At 39.0% G+C, this 17,883-nt stretch overlaps 1 protein-coding gene across 6 annotated transcripts in view; it reads left to right on the forward strand.

The window, feature by feature from the left end:
• Positions 1-3,487: 3,487 nt before the first annotated feature.
• LOC143860797 (Ribosomal protein L9/RNase H1) overlaps positions 3,488-17,883 on the forward strand; it is a 28,834-nt gene continuing 14,438 nt past the window's right edge. For 3 of the 6 annotated variants that reach the window (XM_077371614.1, XM_077371618.1, XM_077371617.1), the window contains exons 1-4: positions 3,488-3,634; positions 4,610-4,708; positions 11,803-11,968; positions 12,053-12,187. In XM_077371614.1, coding sequence (XP_077227729.1) covers positions 11,825-11,968; positions 12,053-12,187 — 279 coding nt within the window. In that variant the 5' untranslated portion in view covers positions 3,488-3,634; positions 4,610-4,708; positions 11,803-11,824. Of the gene's footprint in view, positions 3,635-4,609; positions 4,709-8,306; positions 8,424-11,802; positions 11,969-12,052; positions 12,188-17,883 lie in introns of those variants that run through there. The other 3 variants (XM_077371612.1, XM_077371615.1, XM_077371613.1) reach the window with 3 other exon arrangements.

Consider the following 17,883-nt stretch of genomic DNA (forward strand, 5'->3'; position numbering starts at 1 on the left):
CCATGGCGCATCCATGGATGTCGACTCTGAGTTATTTTTAGATATATCTTGGTTTCGAGCCCTGGCTCTGGATCAGAATGTATCTCTTTCTTTTTATATCGCCACTCATGCTATGTTGTGAGGGTGGCATCCGTTTCGAGAGTTCCTTGGCAGAGCTCTCCTTCACGTTGTGGAGATCTAGAGGGTGTTAGGGGCTCGTCCCTCGGCACCGTCCTCGGATCGGGGTCCACAGAGGCATGGTTTTAAATTTCGGGTTTCGGTGGAGACCGAAACGAAATTGGCACATACCCGAAACGTGTATTAATTTCCCACGAAATTTGGAATTTCGGCTGAAATTTCGTTATTTCCGAAATTTCGGGCGAAATTTTAGGGATTTCGACTATTTTTTGTTTTTTAATTATTTTATAATTATTCCGAAATTTTGACCGAAATTTCAGAGATTTCTATAACTGTTAAAATATTGTTTTTATTAATCGCCGGATTTCGAGCGAAATTCCAAAAATTTGGTCGAAATTTTGATTTTTGTAGGGCCCGAGACAGGTAATGAAACCGAAATTTAAAACCTTGATTTGAGGTAACCGGACCTTTTAGTAGTTCAAACTGAGGGGAACCATGACTCTCCTAGAAACATAAGTTCTTTTTTGCTGTAAAATTACTCTTCCTTTTTTCATTTCATCGAAATAAATGAACTTAAATACAAGCACAAAGATAACATAATATCATCAACCCATTTACCCACTGAGACCGTTTCACATGCGTCGCGACAAACGCCAACAAGCTTCGTCGCCTATGTCTAAACCGTTTGATTAAATGAGCGGTGGAGATTAGTTAGGGTTTAAAACCCGCTCTAAAGGTAACCGGTATCCCAAATTCCTCTTTTTTCTACTTTTTAGGACGACAATGGGGATCGCGAATCGATGCGCCCGTTTTCCATTTTGCCTCATCCTCCATCATCTCCTTCTTAACACGATTTTCTTCTGTTCTCTTGCAAAACTGAAACAAGGAATTTTGTGATTCACCAGAGCACTGAAAAAGCCAGTTCCTGATTGCCACCATTGTTGGAAAAGGTTTGATTACGGTCTCACAGTTTTCACGAATTGCAGCTGTCCAAGAAACCCTTTTATCCAAATTTATCAACCATGGAAACTGAAATTCATGGAATACCCAGTTCCAGGTTTCACAATTTACAGGAATTGGAAGAAAGACGAGATGATTCGCACAAGAATAATCAGTAATCTAAGAGTCTGGTAAATATGTTCTTTGCTTCAAACGCCACAGCAGAACAATTTTTTTTTCCAATTTTATTTCTCAGGAAACCCCTTTTGGCAAAACTGGGATGCCACAATTCAAATTAACCTGCAAAAAATCTAAAAAGCACGCTTTAAAACTAGCCTTCTAGAATTCAAGTTTATTACAGAGAAAACGATGGCACCTCTATTTATTACAGAGAAAATATGACAAGTTCTACTGAAGTTACATGGCCACCGACCGTTGTTTATTACAGAGAAAATAAGACAAGTTTTAGTGAAGTTACATGGGTAGCGAATTCAACTTTTTTTATGGGTAAAAATTACACCTTGCTGAAACTATGGTTTAAAATTTCGGTTTCGGTACCGGTTTCGGACCCCTGGAATTTCGAAATTTCGGTCGAAATCCGGTACCACAGAGAAAAGGGTATTTTATTTAATATTAAATTTCGAAATTTAATATTAAAATAATAAAAAAAAAAGGTTTTTTGGTTTAAATTTCGGACAAAAGCGAAAATTTGACCGAAATTCTGAAATTTCGCGTGAAATAAATGACCGTCTCAGGGAAAGGCCATTTCGGTGTCGGTAATTTCGGATTTCGGTCGAAATTTAAAATCATGGCTGAAACTCGATCAGATGTTATTGATAATCTTCCTGCCTTACATGATTTTCTTTCTTCGAATGTTCACCATCCCCAATACTGGAAAACATTCAATCATGCGAGGAGGAGATGAGGGAGGGCGATCAAATTAGTGCAATTTTTCTGGGGATTGGAGATCACAATTTCTCCATTGTCGTCCTAAAAACAGGAAAAAGAGGAATTTGGGATACCGGTTACCTTTAGAGCGGGTTTTAAACCCTAAATAATCTCCATCGCTCGTTCAATCAAACAGTTTAGAAATCAAACAGTTTAGACATAGGCGACGAAGCTTGTTCGTGTGTGTCGCGACGCATGCGTAACGGCCTCTTACCCACTAACACGACCCATAATAAAAACTAACACCCAATAACTCTAAAACACAAACCCACAAACCTAAAATGCATATCCATGCAATAACCACCTTGCAACTACCTCCTATAGTCCTATACACAATAAGCATATCTTCGCAAATTGCTCACAAGTACATATTAGTATGATTTTTTTTTCTTTTAAACGTCTAAAAATTCTCTATTTGTCATCCTATCATCAGTTGCACGCGCATTTTTACTAGTGATAAACGACAACAACAATTGTCCAAATGTTGCTCACAGTTTCTTTGTAGATGGAAGGGAAAGGAAAGCCACATGTGAAACTTTAAGAAGAAAGAAGGATCTTCCCATCCACGACCAAAGAAAGGAAAGCGGCAAAACCTTCTAAAATCTACTGTCCTTCCACCGCATTCATCACGTCTAACGTTCGGATCTATTGTTTACACAGAGGAAATATTCCATGCAAAACAAAACTCTAGTGCCTAGTAGGGTGGCAAATTTTTGGGGAAAATTGGGGAAAAGTCTGATTTGGCAAAAGATTTTCGCGGATAGAGTTGCCAAACATTAGAAAACTTATTATTCATGCATCCAAACAGCCAGTAAACAAAGCAATCAACTTACTAACATCATTTCATCTTCATAAAATAATCTGAGGACTGACTGATCCTCATTAACTAGGATCAAGAAGACCCACAATGCATTTACAAGGTGTAAATAGATGATCCCAACCTCTTATTCCAAAAATATTAGTTATTTTAAAACTTTCTTAAATCACAAACCAATTGGTGAAATGCTCTTCAGTTTACTAGAAGACAAGATGAGTCGGTGAAAATATCAAAATATGGTTGTGCTGATATAATTTCCCTCAATAACAAGGTGAATTTGTATCAATTTCAAAACATCATAGGATGCCCTCTAACATTTTTTTTTAAATCAGAACAATTTCCACGATAAAAGGATGCATTTTGTGAAAAAAAACCCTAACTCCACCCCTCCTCTCTTTCTCTTACAACTTTATGCTGTGTTTGTTTGGCCGCTGTGTCTATCCGTAGGGAATAGTCCTACTCTCGAAGGGGGTGGGGACACCCTGCGTCATAAAATAAATAAATAAAAAGAAAAAACAATACTTTATGCTGTGTTCTTTAGTTTTCTTTTCCGTCACTTTTCTGCGGAAAAGTCCCTTATTTTCCGCGGAAACTCCTTTTTTTTTTTTTTTTTTTTCCTGTTTCGTTGTTTTCCCTGGAAAAGATTTTAACTGACGTGGAAAATCTAAAAAAAATACGTGGAAAATTAGTTTCAATCACTTTCTCGCTATTCTTTGAACTTTTCCGCGACTCTCTCTCGTTCATCTCGACCCAACGACAGAATAAAAAAAAGGGCCTCGTGGTTTGACGCTCGCCATCTTCCCAATAACACTGGTATGCTCTCATCCCTCTCTATCTCTTTCACCACTATATCTGTCTCTGTGTTACCGTTTTCTTTTTTCTTTTTTGGTTTTTGCATTTCCATTTTCGTATTTGAAGTGGGTTTGGGGTTGATTTTTTTTCCATTTTTTGTTGCTATGTTCAAGATTAGGGTTCGGGTTGTTCAAGATTAGGGTTTAGTTGTATCAATTTCATTTTTAGGGTTAGGGTTTAGGGTATCATTTTTGTTTTTAGGGTTGGGGTTTCTGTCAACAGATTAGTGGGTTTTTTTATGGGTGAGATTCTCGGGTAATGCTCAACAGTAATTGTAAGCAAATAGATATTTTGCTTACAATATCGATTTGCTTACAATTACTGTTGAGCATTAAACACGAAAATGATACTCAAAACCCTAAACACGAAGTGGCTCTCTTTCTTTCTTGTTAGTCTGGAAAGTTTTGTCTATGAGTTTTGGTGCCTTTTTCCCTTAATCTTGGGAATGTGATCATAGGCTTTATTGGCCCCTCATTCTTTCCCCCTTTTCCTTTCGTCTGCTCAACTGGGCAGCAATGGTTTAGATTAAGATTTCATGGGTAGTTTTTATGAGAATAGCTGTTGTTTGAGAAACCCACGTTGAGATTCTTGCTTTGGTGGCTTGATATTGATAAATACCGATATGGGGTTTGGTATTTATTATTGTATTTTTGTTATTTTGCGGTGAAAATGTGTTTATTAGTTTAGATTGGTTCTGTAGTATCTGTAATGCCCTGGAAATCACTCTAATCTGATAATTATAGCATACATTAAGTATTTTTTGTCGTTAAATATGGACGGTCAAAAACGAAGTATAGGCATAGTGAGTCCTACCTTTGAGCGATCTGATCCGTCCAATTGATAGACCTTGCTTTGGACATCGTATGACAAAAAATACACCAATCATGCAATCTTAATATCTAAATCGTGTATTTTTTTCTACCATTGAATGATCAGGGTGTGGGCTCACTGTTTTTTGGGCCCAACGTGCATACACGCAAACCCTAGCTTTCACTCTCTCTTGGCGAAGAAGGGGGAAGAAGAAGAGACAAGGAGGTACGTGCCTATTTTCTCTCTTTTTTCCCCTTTATTATTCTCTACTCACCTCGTTGTTTTCCCCCTTTTCTCTACTAGCTTTATGGTCGTTTATATTTCTGTAATTTGAAATGTGGATACTGTGGTTATTGTCGCAACAAAAATATGATCATGCTCGTACAAATAGAAGCAAATCTAGGTCCTGTCACAAAGTCCAGACCTGATTTTATAGGTACATGATTCTTAAACTTATTTGCCCACATTTAAAATTTAGATATGAAGTTTATTTCATTGCAAGTTCAAATCTTTCATCTATGTGAATCACTTGAATGTCTAATTATAAACCCAGCAGAATGGTACTACTTCCATGGATCATATTTGTTGTTTTCATGGTTTTTGCATTGATCAGCACTTAAGTTATTGTGCAGAGTTTTTAAAATCTAGGGTAATTTCATGCATCATGCCTATGTTAGTTTCTGGGTTTAGATTTTAGGGGGTTTCTATCCTTTGTTGAGATTTTTACAGACTCAACGAGATTGAAATTTTTACAAGAACTACTAATAATAGTTCACTGACAACAAGTTATGTAGTAGTGATCGTGGACTCCCTTTTGCTTTGGCCGCGTTCTGCGTTTTGCCCTGGCCGTGTTCCGAGTTTTGCCATACAAAGTCAATAAATACTCCTTTGAATCTCTCAGGTTATTACAACGTCAACTGAATACTCAGCTGCGTCAACCAAGTGCTCGACCGCGTCGTACCGAGTTGACTAGGATTTTATTAGGCCGCATTTTGACCCACACATACGTTTTGAAACACCGAGTGAGACCATTCCTGCCATGTGGCCACATTTTATATTATAGACCCTAATGCATCTGATCTTAGCTACAAAATTGCCATGTCAGGCGCTTGTCCATTTTAACTCACTTGGTTGTCCCTTGCACAATCTGAAGAAAATACTGAAAACTCTGTTTCTATTCATATACTATTTATCTATTCTCACTCTTTCTATTCATATACTATTTATCTATTCTTAATAGTAATGTTTCACAACTCAACTTGGATAAGATGTGGCAAACATTGTACATGAATCATACATCTCACTCGATAATGAATTGACATAGGGTTTCACATCTGTTCGTGGTTTTAAAGCTTATTTCTGAATGAAGGGAAATAATTCGAATGCTTAACAGAATTGAAAGAGAGAAAGTGCAAGGTTCATATGCAAACTTACAATGGGTGAAACTAAGTTTGAAACGTTATCTGGAAGGTCCACACATGAGTATCACATATAAAAAGCTAAAGACTCTTCTTAATACTATATCAATTATCAAGGCCCACAAACTACAGGATTTAGATCAAGTTCATATAAATTCTGTTGCTCGAATACAATAGAAGGAGTGCACACTTGTATCTTGGTACTTCTATTATATAAGAAAATTAGAGAAATCTGGTGTTTTACTGAAGCAATAGTTTTGTCTTAGAAGTCTTACTTCTAAAGGTGAGTCGTATTGGATTTAACAAGGCTTGCCACATGAAACTAAAGATTAGAGGGGTGGAATTTAAAAGAATCAATCAAGAAAAAAACAGCATGGTTGGGATGGGATTTCAAGGAGAGCTAAGAGGCTATTTTTAGTATGAAAAAAGACAAGGCAAATGGCCTAGATGGATTACCAATGGCTTTTTATCAATGATATTTGGAGATTATAAAAAGAGACATTATGACATTTTTCAAGTAATTTCACGGAAGAAGTAGATTGGAGAATGAAGACAATACTAGTTTCATCACCTTAATACCTAAAAATGAAGGAGTAATTGAGCTTAAAAGATTTCTTCCCCATTAGCTTAGTGTATGGAGTGTACAAAATTTTGGTCAAAGTTTTAGCTAGAAGAATAATTGGAGTGATAAAAGAAGTTAGCTTTTAATATTAAGGAGCATTTGTGAATAGTAAACAAACTCTTGACGGTGTTCTTATTGCAAACAAATGTCTTGATTCATGAAAAAGAGAGGGAAGAGCGGGAATAGTGTGCAAATTTGATATGAAAAAAAATCAATTATGTAGAATGGTAGTTTTTGGATTTTATTCAAGATAAACTGGGTTTCGGTGAGAGATGGAGAAAATGGGTGAAGGCTTGTATGTCTTCGAAAATTTTCTATCAGTTTAAGTGCGTCACTGATGGGTTTGTTTGCTAGCACTAGAGGCATTCATCAAGGAGATCCATTATGGCTTTGATGCAGTGGCATAGCCAAAAGGCAGCCATGTGCTGGTTCCATTTGTCATCTATGGTGTTTTTTTATATTTTTTATGACCAATCACATTGTGTTCCTCGGGTATGTTGTGACTACAGGTGGCGCCCAAATGGACACTCATAAAGTCCTATGTGTCACAAATATTGGCGAGAAGTAAAAAATCTCGCAAAAAATTTGCGAGATTTTGGCTAAACGACAAAAAATGAATTTACCAAGAACATCTCGTGAAAAAATGAATTTATTGTGAGAAACAAATTTACTTTGAATTAACCGCGATAATATACATGTATGCGGGAAAGTGTTTCTAATGGATACCTTAGATAAGGTATCTAAGGGATTGCTCAAAAACCACATGGGGCCTACATTGTTTGGATCTTAGAACTATGAACCTTCCTCATGGGTGCTGCTTCCATGACAAAACCGCAATTCGGCGCTCCTTAGGATGGGAACCGCTCCCATGGCACTCCCGAAGAGACGGGAACCACTCTCATGGCGCTCCCAATGTGCTCCTATTATACCATCAGTCCCACCATCACCAACTTCCTTGCATCAAATTCTAACTCTTCAAAGTACTTCATTGGAGCAAGCCCAAAGGCATCTTCAGAAGGCACGATGAAAGATGGCACAAAAATGAAGATGGTTAGAAATTATTACTTTTTGATGTACTTAAAATCTGAAAGATATATGTGAAGATGGTTAGAAATTACTATTTTTTGATATACATGAATTTTGATGTACGTAATAATTTCTAACAATTTTTTTGGGCACACCCTATCTATGTCAGGGCCTATCAAATGAATGTGATAGCTGAGTTCGCCATTTGGTCTTGGATCTCATTAAACCAATGAGAGAATCTTTAATAGTTATTTTTTTTTTTTGAATGATAGCCAATTTTATTGAATGAGACTAGATGGTCAGAGTACATAACTGAAGACAGGAAAACAATAACTAATAAAGATTCTTTCTTCATAAGGATGAACTAATTTGGTTTTCATTATTGGTTATGGTTTTTTGGTATTCTTTCTGCTGCAATTTAGTGGGATTTTCTTTGTCTGTTATTGCTTGGTTTCGATTTTGCATTTTACTGGTTTTTATTTATTTATTTCTTTTGAAGTTTAATTGTTTTAGACGATACCAATCCCAAACTTCTTTTTCCGAAGACTCACTTTATTAGTGTCCTGTAGGGACAATGCACATTATGTCCAATCACCACTGTCGACAAAGCACAATGGTTTACTAATCAGCTAATGATGGTGCTTCTTATTATCATAGAGCTTTGACAATATCATATTTCCCTTTTTTTATATCTGCTTAAATTTAATCTCATTACATGTTTTTGAAAGATCCCATATATGTGTGAGATCCAAAAATGTTGATCCGGTGGAACTGACCATAGGTTGGCCATATTCAAATATCACAATACTGATCAGTCAGTTGGAGGACCATTTTAAGCAACCAAAAGTATAGGTTCCAAGTGGATGCTATAAATGTACTGTTTCTGTTCTTTCTTAATTTGTTCTTTATATCATTTTCTTGTTTTCATCAACATAACAAAGTGGAATGATACTATCAAAGTCTCCTATGAAACCTTTAGCCAAAAGCCCCACATAATACTTCATTCCTGCTCACACAATATCGACTTTATTTTAACCATTTGTCCGATACGATGATATGTATGGACACCTCAAATTTGGTTATATTTTGTACCATTTCAATAGAAAAAAAATACAAAGATTGTATCGGACGATCATACATTTCTTGGAATGAATAGTGTGTATGAAAATTTGAGACGTACCGATTTGCACGCCTTGTTAACAACTGTTTTTGTAAAACTGTCACCCCATTTTGGCCGCCTTTTAAGTGAACATTATATTTTGTACCATTTCAATAGAAAAAAAATACAAAGATTGTATCAGACGATCATACATTTCTTGGAATGAATACTGTGTATGAAAATTTGAGACGTACCGATTTGCACGCCTTGTTAACAGCTGTTACTGTAAAACTGTCACCCCATTTTGGCCGCCTTTTAAGTGAACATTCTTTTTTTTTATGGGTAAGCTGGGGTTAGGCAGGACCGCTACCAGATATCATTGAAATAAAAAGAGGTACAAATTAGGGGGGCTCAAAAGCCAACAAACAAGGATCTAGGATCCAAAAACACCTTGGGCAACAGAAAATCATTTAAGAGAGTTACATTCGGGGATATTGGGCTCCCATGGAGTCAGCCATTACAAGGTTTAAAAGCTGAGGGGGGAGGTTTTGATTTGGAATTGAATCACCTTTTACTGGGCAATCAACTTTGGAGAGGAAGTCTGCTGCTGAATTTGCCTCCTTTCATGTGTGAGTAATCTTTTTTTTTTTTTTATGGGTATGTGTGAGTAATCTTGTATGAAGAGAACTCTTGAAGAATAGTTCTGAGGTTGCAGAGGGTTGGGATTTGCTTCCATAGGCACTTGAATTTCGAGATAGAATTAACCACAAGCAAAGAGTCAGATTCGATCCAGAGGTGCTTGAACTTCAGGTTTTGGGCTAGGATTACACCTTGAAGAATAGCTTGTAATTTGAGTTCCTGAATTGATTTTGGAAGGATGTTGATGGAGAAGGAAGCTAAAATGTTACTGCCATTGTCTCTAATGATTCCTCCAATAGCAGCTGCATTTTCTTGGAGTGATGCATCCGTATTTAGCTTGTAAAAACCTGGTTTAGGGGGGTACCAACTGCAGGTTTTTGGTTGTTTGAGAGTTGGGAGTCCAAAATGCAAAGATAAAAATGCATCTCTTGAGTTTTGATTGCTGTCCAGTCCTAGGAAGAGGACTTTGGTTCTGATTATGTGGATGATCTCCTGTAGGATGTCTTGCTTATGCTTTTACAGTTTTCAGAAACTCTTTTGTTTCTTTTGCTCCAAAGTCCAAATGCAGTAGATAGATGCGCAGAGAGCGATTCTGAGCGATATGGCGAACCTGTTTTTTCCTTTGATGTTATTTCTGATCCAGGTTTCCTCCTCTATGAGAGATTTTGCGGGTTTCCTTCTGAGTGAGAAGCGCCAAAGTAGGGAGCGCCATATCCAAGAGGAATAGGGGCATTTGAAGAACAAGTGGTTGATGTCTTCTCTTCCATGCAAGCAAAGAGGACAGTCAGTTTCTCTGGTGCTTCTGAAGCGAAGTAGCCTTACTTTGGTTCTTAATCTGCCATGAAGGGCTTGCCAAGTAACTAGACTGTGCCTGGGGGTGTGTCCTTTGAATCAGAGGGATGATTGCCATTGGATTTTGGGGTTGTGGGATCGAATGCTGTTCCAGGCACTAGAGATGGAGAAATGGCCATTTGGAGCTGGTTTCCAAATGGCATTATTTTGGGTATCCGGGGTGATCAGGGAGGAGTTAAGAATGTGGTGGATGTTGGGGTGGTTGATAAGGAGGTTGGGATCCCATTCTCCATTGTTTAGGATTTTGTCGATGGTTACATTTGGAGGAAGGGAATTTAGAGTTCTTCCTTCGGGGTAGAGATGGATGAGAAGGCCATTAGGGTGCCAGGGCTGCTTCCAGAAGTCAATTCCTTTTCCATCTCCTAGGATATAGCAGATATGGTGCTTTGCTTCATCTCTGATTTTAAATATACTCCTAGCTCCCCATGAGGGGCTATGAGGCATGGTCCTAGTCCATAGATTTTTCTTTTTCAGGTATTTGTGGTTGAACCAGTTAGACCACATTGATCTCCTCCCATTGATGACATTCCACAAGTTTTTGAGTTGGCATGCTGAGTTTGTCCTTGAGCCTTCTTATTCCTAGCCCCCCCTCAGATTTTGGAGTACATATAGTTGACTAAGCTATAGCGTGGTTGGACCTTTTGAGGGAAAACTACCCAGATGAAATCCCGAATAAGTTTCTCGATTTTTTCAAGGATTCCAGAAGGAAGGTTAAGGGAGGCAGACCAATAGAGCTGGAAAGAGTTATGGACAGATTTTGCAAGCTCGACTCTACCTGCTCTTGAGAGGAAATTGTTGGCCCACCCTGCTATCCCCTTCTGAATTTTACTGATGAGCATATTGCAATCTTCAGATTTTAATCTGGTCGAGGTGAGGGGGAGCCCTAGGTATTTGATGGGGAGATTTCCTTCAGGAATAGATAGGATGGACAGAATGGGATTACTGTTCTGTTTTGCTTTTTTTGGTGAAAAAATTTCGCTTGCGGTTATGTTTACCTCAAGACCAGTGCAGCTGTTGAATCTTTGGATGCATCTCTTGATTCCTTCAGCAGTATGGGTGGTGGCTTCAGTAAACAGCAAAATGTCATCATCAACGAAGAGAAGGTGGGAAACCAAGGTGTCTCCTTGAGAAAAGGGGGAGATGATATTTGATTTTGAGGTGGCTTCATCTAAGATGTTAGAGAGCATCTCCATACAGATGCAGAAAAGAAGGGGTGAGAGGTCGACTTGAAATAGCCATGAGGGGCTCCATTAATGAGGAGGGAGAAGGATGCCTTTTGAATACATTCTTGGACCCAAGTGCACCATTTGTCATTGAATCCTATTTTCTTCATGAATAGGATTAGGGAATCATGCCTGATCGAATCAAATGCTTTTTTTAAAGTGAACATTCTTATTCACATGGCAAAAGACCTTTGGTTGCCACTTAGGATAGAGTAAGAGCAACTATTGGCTATGACCAATCCATTATGTGGCCAGCTGTAGCTGAGTAATTGTGATATGTAAATATTCATTTATTAAGCTAATTTTCTTATCCAAACACTCGGGTTTTGTGTAACGTGCTTTGACTTACTACTACTTGTCGTCTCTCTCTCTCTCCCCCTTCCTCTCCCTCTATTGCTTAGCTATTATTCTGATGTTTCTCTTACTTTTGCACGAAACAGATATTCCTAAAAGGGCCAAACAATGGCTCATTTACGTTGTGGCAGAAGTCTTCTACGTGAACTCGTCAAGGACAAAAGTGTGCCCAATTGTAGTTGTATAATTCATCCAATGTTATTTGTTGGTCAAGGAATCAGATATAGAAAGTTGGAAGTTATTCTTACGACGGTGGGTGAATGAATTCAGTAACTTCATGGATGTCTTATTATCTTTTTATTTAGTCAACTGTTTTATAATTTGTTAAACTTGCAGAGTATTGAAAAGCTTGGTAAAGCCGGGGAAACAGTGAAGGTTGCTCCTGGGTATTTTCGGAATCACCTAATGCCCAAGTTGCTTGCTGTTCCGAATATTGAGAAATATGCTTACCTTATGAGGGAGCAACGCAAGGTTTTCTCAACCTTTCCATATATCATCATCATCTTTTAATATGGTCCATTTCATAGATTACTGCATAAAGATCATTATATATATGTGGTTTTCTCAACATTTCCATATATCATCATCATCTTTTAACATGGTCCATTTCATAGATTACTGCATAAAGATCATTATATATATGTTCAATCTCGTCTGTTAATTGCGAATTTGAGCTATTGCCAAACAATTTGTGGACCAGATCATAGTTGCTGCTAGCCTATGATAATTTATAAATATTTTAGATGTGTGTCCCATTTGTCATGTATGTGTGGCAGATGCGCATGTGTAGAGACCTAGACATGCAATATATTGGATGGGGTTACATGCATACAAAGCTGGCCTGCACTTAATAGAATAAACATAGCACAACAGAGATTTGATCTGTTATTTGTCCTTGCATAACATTTTGGGATAGCTAGTAGAGTAGTAGGTTAAGGTACACTCTAAGAAGGGCTTGTTGATACTGTGTTCAGAATCTTGCCTTCCATCAAGCACTTTCTAGCTTCAGTATGAAATTAAGAAAAATTTTATGTATATTTTGATTAAAATTTTAGTCTTTTTTTTTGTTAGGTAAGCTGGGATTGAACCTCCGGCCTCCAGGCTGAAGAACAAAGCCTAGACAATTGAGCTAGAGGCTCAATCCCTAAAAATTTTTGTGAAGTGAGAAACAATTATTATATTGTGGTCATGCATAGGCAAAATACATAAACATGCCTACTACTACATCCTAGATTACCTGGATCAAAATCGTACTCCGCGTATTGGATTTATACCAACTTAATCCTATGATAATGTACTAAGACAGATGTCTCTAGTTAAATGGCAGGAGGTTTGCAAACCGATTGAGGTTGGGGTATTAGGAGATTGAAAGTGATGAATTATGCTCTTTTGGGTAAATGGCTATGGAGATATGGTGAGGAATCTCAAAGCTTTTTGGCATTCGATTCAGGGTCTATTAAGGGGAGAGGGCTAAATTTTGGACGGATAAATGGTGTGGAGACTTCACTCTTTAAGGATTTGTTTCCTGATATCTTCAGCATCTCTCGTAAGAGGGAAGGGTGGGTCAAGGAGTTTATGGTTCGTGGGGATAATAGATTAGCTTGGAACCTCAATCTCAGTTCTTTGATCGGGAGTTCGAAAGTCTTTCTACGTTGTTGGGAATTTTGGAGTCGCAATATGTCAGCTGCTTTTGGTCGGATAAGAGGGTTTGGATCTGGTGCACAGTTGGGGAATTGGGCACGAGATCTTTGTAGGCCTCCAAAATTTGGTTCGTTCCAGCTCTTCCCAGGGTTTGTGCTTTTGGGTGGACAGTGGTTGGACGACAGTGATGAACAAGATCCTTACAGTCAACCATCTGCGAAGTCGTCATATGCTAATAGTAGATCATTGCGCTATGTGGTTAGAGGCTAGTGAGACAGTGGAGCACCTTCTTTTGCTTGCAAGTTTGCGCGCATTGTCTGGAGTAAAGTTCTTGTTAGGCTTGGCATGAGTTGGGTCTTCCCTGCCAAGTTGGAGGTTCTTATTTGTGCTTGGACTCTTTCCCTTGGAGAAAGAAGGGAAGATCCTTTTGAATTTATCGTGGTTGGCAACAATTTGGATGCTATGGAAGGAAAGAAATGCTAGGATCTTTAAAGGCACGAGTAGAAAGCCGCATCATATATTTATCAGGGCCATTGCCCTATCCATCTCTTGGGCTATTTCCCTTTCTAGTTTCAGATTCATCTCCGCATATGACCTTTTGTATGGTTGGAAGGATATCTCCTCCAATGGTGAGAGTGCTAATTGAGGTGGGCCTCAGCGGAGCCCTACTCCTCTTGGATTTCTCAAATTCAACTTTGATGGATCCTGCTTGGGTAATCCGGGTCCTGCAGGGATTGGAGGTCTTCTTAGGATTGAGGAAGGGGTGAAGATTTGGGCTTTCTCGGGCCCGATTGGTCGTGCAGACTCAAACAAGGCTGAAATTAGAACAACGCTCTAGGGCCTTAGATTCCTGGAAGCCCATGACCTATCTAAGGTTATAGAAGGTGACTCGCTTAATGCTATCGGGTGGCTAAAGGCCAGCAAGGCTTTTCTTTGGAGATTCGCATATTGGATCGATGAGATTGGGGATTGTATCGGCAGATCTGAGTGTTCTCTTCAAAACGTTAAAAGATCCGCCAATGAAGAAGCGGACAACCTTGCTAGGGACGGAATGGTGAGGCAGGACCTTGTATTTTTTGACTTCCAACACCCCCTCCCCCTCCCCCCCCACCACCACACCCACCACCACCACCACCACCACCACACACACACACACACACACACTCTCACACCCCTCCCTCTTAGAGTGCGGTGTTGGTTGTATCTTTTCTTTCATTGTTCTTCTTTTTCTTTCCTCTTGCTTTCTGACTAGGGGTGCAACTCGGGTCGGGTTGAGGCCAACCCAACCCAACCCAACCCAACCCGAGGAGCTCAACCTCCAACCCTAACCCAACCCAACCCAACCCAACCCGACTTTCAACCCGGGATGGCTAACCCAACCCAACCCAAATTGGTTTTTCCCTAACCCAAACCCAACCCAACCCAACCCAACCCGAATTCCCAAGTTGGGTCGGGTTTAGACATTTCAGATGAGATATTTAGTAAGGTAAATGGCACCCAAGTTCAAAACCAAAGGAAAAAAAACAGTAAAACACTACTAGAACACATGCACATATTAAATAACTGCAAATGATGCAAGGAAAACATGACAATCACAATCACAAGGATATGTGAGTGTTTAGTCCAGAAAAAAGAAGGTTGAGATCATCCAATCAATCGATTTTTGCATGCTTCAATCTTGCGGTTGAGATCTCTTCTAGGTTAGGGTTTCTACTTTAGTGACTTTAGCCCTCTGCTTTTTGTTTTTGATAAGTATCTATTATTATATTTGCAAAGATAGAAAGAAACAACAAAACGTCAGAAACTACAAAGTACAAAAAGTAAAAAACGTGTATTACTCTTTGTCGGGTTACGGGTCGGGTCGGGTTGCCTGATACCCAACCCAACCCAACCCGAATTTTGGTGGGGTTGCCAAATCTCAACCTGGACCCGAACCTAACCTGGACCCGAACCCAACCCGAATTTGGTCAACCCAACCCGCCCAAAAATCGGGTTCAACCCGACCCAAGTTGCACCCCCATTTCTGACTAGCTCCGTTGGCCTTGTATTTGTTCTTTTTATTAATGATATATTTTTTCCATTCAAAAGAAAAAAAATGTACTAAGACGGTCAAAGCAAAATTCAAACCGTACCATATCCCATACTCCAGAAGCTTTTTCAGCATATTGAAGCTGATCAGGGAGGGGGATAGTGTTGAGCATGAAGAGCTTTTTTCTTTTGTGACATAGGGTATCCCCACCCCAATTTTTTAGGGCAGGACTATTCCCTATGGATGCGCGCAATCACCCATAAACCACGTGCATCGGGTAAGCCCGGGGGGATTCGAACTTGCGTCAATGGGGAGCATACCCATGACTTTAAGCCAAAGAGTCACACATGGACGGGTTTGAAAAATCATGGAAGGAGGGCATAAAAGACACGCCTTGGCATTTCTTATGCATTTGTGCTTCTTTGCAAGTTCATGCTTAAACCTATGATGCCGTTTTTTGATGTTGTATACCAAGTAGGGGTGCAACTCGGGCGGGCTCAACCCGAACCCGGCGGTTTCAACTCGGAAAAAACTCGGGTTGGGTTTAGTTCAAGTCGGGTTCGGGTTTCTCAACCCAGGTTGAGTTCGGGTTGAGGGCTTCGGCAACCCGACCCGAGTGCAACCCGGAATTTTTAATAATTTTTTTAGTTTTTAAGCTTAAAATCTCGGGTTGGCAAAAACGTTTGCTCGGGTCGGGTCGGGTTCGGGTTGGCAAAAACATCTGGTCGGGTCGGGTCGGGTTGGGTTCGGGTTGGCCTCAACCCGAACCCGACCCGCCCGAGTTGCACCCCTAATACCTAGTTGTGCTTTACATCAATGTCCTATATTAAAAAACACATGTTTGTGTACATATTTGACAAAGTTTATTGTTGTCGATGAGTAAGAAATGAAATTATTCTTTAGTACTGCATAGAAGTTACCTGAATCTAATTGTTACTCAACAAGTTGATGTGCTGAGCAAAATAGGTATTAGGGATTGCTTTTTACATGAGGAGAAGTGATGACCAGGCTATGTTTGCTTAGTGAGTGGGAATTAAAGATTCTACCTTCTTATTAGGAAGTTGGGTTGGCTGGATTGGAATCTCCAACATTAGAAGTGATGACCTCTTTAATTTCTTGTGGAGAGCGGGGGAAAAAATTCAACGTTCTTATTGTCAAATTGGTTTCCAATCCACTAAATTTTTTTCTTCTAGTGGATTGGAAACAGCCTCTCTGCAAAGCAGGGGTAAGGCTGCATACATCTAGCCCTCCTCAAACCCCGCAATGGTGGGAGCCTCGTGCACTGGGCTGCCCTTTTTTATTGTCAAGTTGGTATGTTGGATTTCACTCTGCAACTTGTGGGGACCTTTTGTAAGTGAAGAAGAGAGAGACCATTGAGGTGGTGTTGGGATTTTGTAATTAGTTTTGGTTATTTTTCAGTTTTTGTTTATTTGTTAAACTGTGAAATAATCAGTTACTCCAAAAGCTTAAGCTGTTGGAGAGGGCATTACTTAATCTTTTATACTTTAACACTCCCTCTCACGTGTGGCCCCTCCTTTTTAGGTTGGCCTACATGTGGCCTCTCTTTTGGGTTTGGCCATTGCATGTGGATTTTTACTATCAAGGAGGTTTGAACTCGGGGCCTTTCGCTCTAATACCGACTATCAAAGCATTCTTCTAAGCACATAGGAGCTTCGGTTTTTATACGATGTGAAACAACTAGTTACTCTAAATGCTTAAGCTGTTGGAGAAGGCGTTTCTTAATCTTTTATACTTTAACATTAACGAAGTGATGTGTTAATACTTTTATCTTTTTTTTTACTTCAAGTATGTACGTTTGGTACTTTGGGTAAGGAGAAATTACTTTTTTGCTTCTCAAGATTGTTTAAAGTTTACTCATGATTAAGTTAGTGGATCTTCTTGAAGTTGAATAAGTGAAGTTTATTACAAGTGGTATAGAAAATTTATGCTGCAAATTTGTGGTTTCACCTGTTTGCATCTAGTCGTGTTTCTTCATCATACAAATATTTGATATTTATATTGGAAGGGCCTCATTAAGCTGCACATACATCTATTTTTTTAATCACTTGAAGGTTTTCAACTCTAATGTTAGAGGGTATGTTTACTTATATCATTGCAAAACTAGATTTAGTTTGGTTGCTTAAAAATGGTTATTTCTGCTTGATAGTTCACGTGACGGTTTTCAACTCTAATGTTAGAGGGTATGTTTACTTATATCATTGCAAAACTAAGATATAGTTTGGTTGCTTAAAAATGGTTATTTCTGCTTGATAGTTCTACCATAAAATTCAGGTTTTAAAGAAGGGATATTTCTAGATTTTGGCTTCTATGGTTATTTCTGTAGAGAACTTTAGGTTTTAAAGAAGGGATAATTCTGCTCACTAGCTTTCTTCATCTAGGTTTTGGATTCTAAACCTAGTCTTGTGTAAATTTGATCAAACACCTCTCTCTCTCTCTCTCTCTCTCTCTCTCTCTCTCTCTCTCTCTAGATTCCGGG

The sequence above is a fragment of the Tasmannia lanceolata genome, unplaced genomic scaffold (assembly GCF_043159265.1).
Source record: "Tasmannia lanceolata isolate RefF3 unplaced genomic scaffold, GAP_Taslan_0.1 ptg000037l, whole genome shotgun sequence".
NCBI classification, from domain to species: Eukaryota; Viridiplantae; Streptophyta; class Magnoliopsida; order Canellales; family Winteraceae; genus Tasmannia; species Tasmannia lanceolata.